At 63.4% G+C, this 2,976-nt stretch overlaps 2 protein-coding genes across 2 annotated transcripts; both read right to left on the reverse strand.

The window, feature by feature from the left end:
• Positions 1-28: 28 nt before the first annotated feature.
• EMIHUDRAFT_453944 (hypothetical protein) lies at positions 29-926 on the reverse strand (the record flags this gene model as incomplete). The annotated part of the gene is made up of 3 exons (XM_005756395.1): positions 459-926; positions 322-389; positions 29-107 (listed from the first exon to the last, which is right to left on the reverse strand). Coding segments are annotated over exons 1-3 (582 nt in total), but the record flags the coding sequence as incomplete, so codon positions are not given.
• A 1,531-nt stretch (positions 927-2,457) lies between these two features.
• EMIHUDRAFT_69273 (hypothetical protein) lies at positions 2,458-2,820 on the reverse strand (the record flags this gene model as incomplete). The annotated part of the gene is made up of 2 exons (XM_005756396.1): positions 2,458-2,652; positions 2,725-2,820. Coding segments are annotated over 2 exons (291 nt in total), but the record flags the coding sequence as incomplete, so codon positions are not given.
• Between the last annotated feature and the right edge of the window lie 156 nt (positions 2,821-2,976).

The following is a 2,976-nucleotide window of genomic DNA, read 5'->3' on the forward strand; positions in this document are numbered from 1 at the left end:
CACCCGTGGGCGTGGATAAGCGACACGCTCGCGCGGCGCAGTGTCGGCGCCTGCGTTGTGCGCCATCAGGCCGTCGAGGGGAAGAGCCACTTCGACCGACCAGCCGCCTGCGCGAGACGGACCCCGGGGAGGTGTGTGGGAGGTGTTGGGGAGGGCGGCGCGAGGCAGGGTGGCGGGCTGGCGGGGGCTGGCGGTTGGTGAGAACGGCGAGAACGGCGAGAGCGGCATGAGGCAGTGGCACTAAAAGTGTGTGTGTGTGTGTGTGTGTGTGTGTGCGCGCGCGCGCGCGCGCGCGCGCGTGTGTGTGTGTGTGTGTCTCACCGTCCGGAGGGCCGGCCGGCTGGTTGAGGGAGCCGTTCAGCTGGACCGCAGAGGCGAGCGGAGGCTGCCTACAGCCGTGTCATCGCCGAGCTACAGCCGAGATGCAGCCGAGGCCAGCATGGCCGCGAGGTGGCTGCATGTCGAAGCAGGGCGCGGGCGAGACCCGGCAGGAGATCTCGCCGCCACCGTCGCCGTACGGGCGAGAAAGCATGAGGTCCCACGTGGCGTTGTAGGCATTCATCTCGAACTCCTTGTAGCCGTGCGTTGTGGCGTTCGCGTCCACAAAAATCTCAAAATCGTTGTCGTGGAAGATCACCTCGTCGTGGCGCCGGAGCGTCGCCCAGAGCTGCGGATCCTCCAGCTCGGCGCCGACGTACAGGAAGCGGTCGTCCCACGCAAGTTTGGCGCGGGTGTGAAGCCACGGCAGAGTCGGCGTCGAGATGTCAACAAAATCGCTTGTCCACGGCACGTGCTCCCAGGCCGCCTCGCGCAGGTTGCCGTCGAGATGTGGCGGTGCGGCAAATTTGTGCGCGACGTACTCCCGCGGCCGCAGCGCGGCAAAGGAGCAATCCATGGGTGAAGTCAGTGATTCGCCTTCCTGGTACTGTGCCGTACCAAAGTCTGCCCAGGTTGGAGCAGCAGCTCCTGAGCACGGCGCCGCAGGCGCCTGTTGATAGGTCCAGGTGATAGCCCAGTACCCAGCGCTGGCTTCTGACTGTCGTTGCGGTCTCTCGCTGTTGTGTTTGTGATATGGCAGCACAACCACCTCAACAACACCCGCTTTATGAGCCAGCTCTGCACATCTCAACCTGTACCAACAGCACAGCTGGAATCGTGCCCTTCGGTGGCCGAGTGGCTGCCGGATCGAATCTCGACGTCTCGGTCCATGCTCTCGCGCGCTCCTCTCCTCCGGCTCCTGGAGGAGGAGGAGTCGGAGGAGCGGTCGGACCGCTCGCGCTTGTCGCGCCTGATGCGCTGCTCTGCGAGGAGGCCGGGGTCGTGGTCGTCGTGCTCGAGCGTCGGGAAGACAGCGCGCCGTGCGACCTTCTCGGCCGTGCTGCCGTCCCAGTAGAGGGTGTACCAGTCGCCGCGAGGGTAGAACCAAGCGGTGACCAACCTGTATGTACCGTCCGAGAGTGGCCGCCTGAGCGGCCTGAGCGGCCGCCTGAGCAGCCGCCTCTGCAGCGGCTGTCGCCGCCGCAGCCTTCTGCGCCGCCGCCTGTGGCTGTGCGGCCTTGGAGCGCTTCTTCTCTCTTCTCGGAGTCTGTGTGTGTGAGAGACACGCGCACCGCGGCCCGCGCCGCACGCGACGCGGCCGCGAGACGGCCTCAGAGACGAGAGGAGAGGGTGAACCCGAGACGAGGTGCAGAATCAGCAGGCTCATCGTCAAAGGCGTCAAGGTGTTTTTCTTTTTAGAGTTTTACAAAAAGACAAACAACAACACGTGAGTGTTAGATTTGTTTGGTATTGCTAAAAATCTCTCTCTCTCTCTCTCAAAAAGATATCTCGACAAAATTTTATGCAAAGATTTGCGAAAGGCCTGTGAAATGACTGTTTCCGAGAAAAGAAGGGGCTAACAAGCTGCCGAGCCCAAATCACTGTGAGAGTCGACAGTCGTGATTTCTTGTTGGTTATCAAAAATCTCTCTCTGTTTCCTCTCCACACGCTCGCGATTCTAAAATCTCTCTCCCGTCGCGCGGAGTCTTGTGTTGTCTTGTCTGTCTGAGACGCGCGCACCGCGCGCCGCGAGAGTACCCCTTTCCACGACTCTCTGGGTAGGGCGTAGCCGTAGAGGGGGGCGGTCAGAGCGAGCAGTGGCGAGCACACTGCGCACACACGACTCTCACGAGAGGAGAGTCAGGAGGAGGAGCGAGACAGGTGGAGGAGTGAGAGAGCGCGAGAGACCGCGAGGTGCCGTTTGGAGCGGACGGACGCGCGCGGTCTTTCCCACGGAGTTCGTGCTGTTTTGGCGGGTCTGCACTGTCTCACACAGATGAGAGTAGAAAAGACTCGCACACGCACGGGCACACCGCGCACCCAGGCGGCGCAGCTAGCACTGACTAATACGGTCTCGAGAGTAATAGGTGGGAGTGAGACGAATGCAGAACATGCGTGTGTACGTATATAGGCCCGCCGTCAGTGGCGCGCCTTGGCCTTGGCAAAGGCCTCTCCGATTTTGTCGAGCGTGGCCACCGAACGCTCGATGGCGGTGTCCACCGCCTTGACCGGTCCCGGGTCCTCGGATTTCGTCTGCACCTTGAGCTGGATCGCCGGCTCGAGGGGGTGGGGCACGCGATAGCCGCTGAAGAGTACCTCCTTGTCCTCCAGCAGCTCCCTGCCGCACACGCGCCCGCGGCTGAGAGCGCAAACGCCGGCGGCGCGGGAAACGCGGCGGCGGGCCACACACATGCGCAGCAGGTTGCCGACGGTGTGATCCTCGCGCTCGATGACCAGCGTCACCGCGTTGGGCACCATCGTGTCCTTTTGCACCGTCACCCTGGGATCGCACGGGCGGCGCCGCTGTCGCAGCGCGGGCGGTGCGACTGCGCGGGGCGCCGGGAGGGCTCACTTTTGCACGCTGTCGTCATCGGGGAGACGCCACACATCAAAGTCGTCGGGCTTGTTCTGCGGCGGGGCGAGGGGCAAGGCAAGTCG

This window comes from Emiliania huxleyi, assembly GCF_000372725.1.
Source record: "Emiliania huxleyi CCMP1516 unplaced genomic scaffold EMIHUscaffold_97, whole genome shotgun sequence".
NCBI lineage: Eukaryota > Haptophyta > Isochrysidales > Noelaerhabdaceae > Emiliania > Emiliania huxleyi.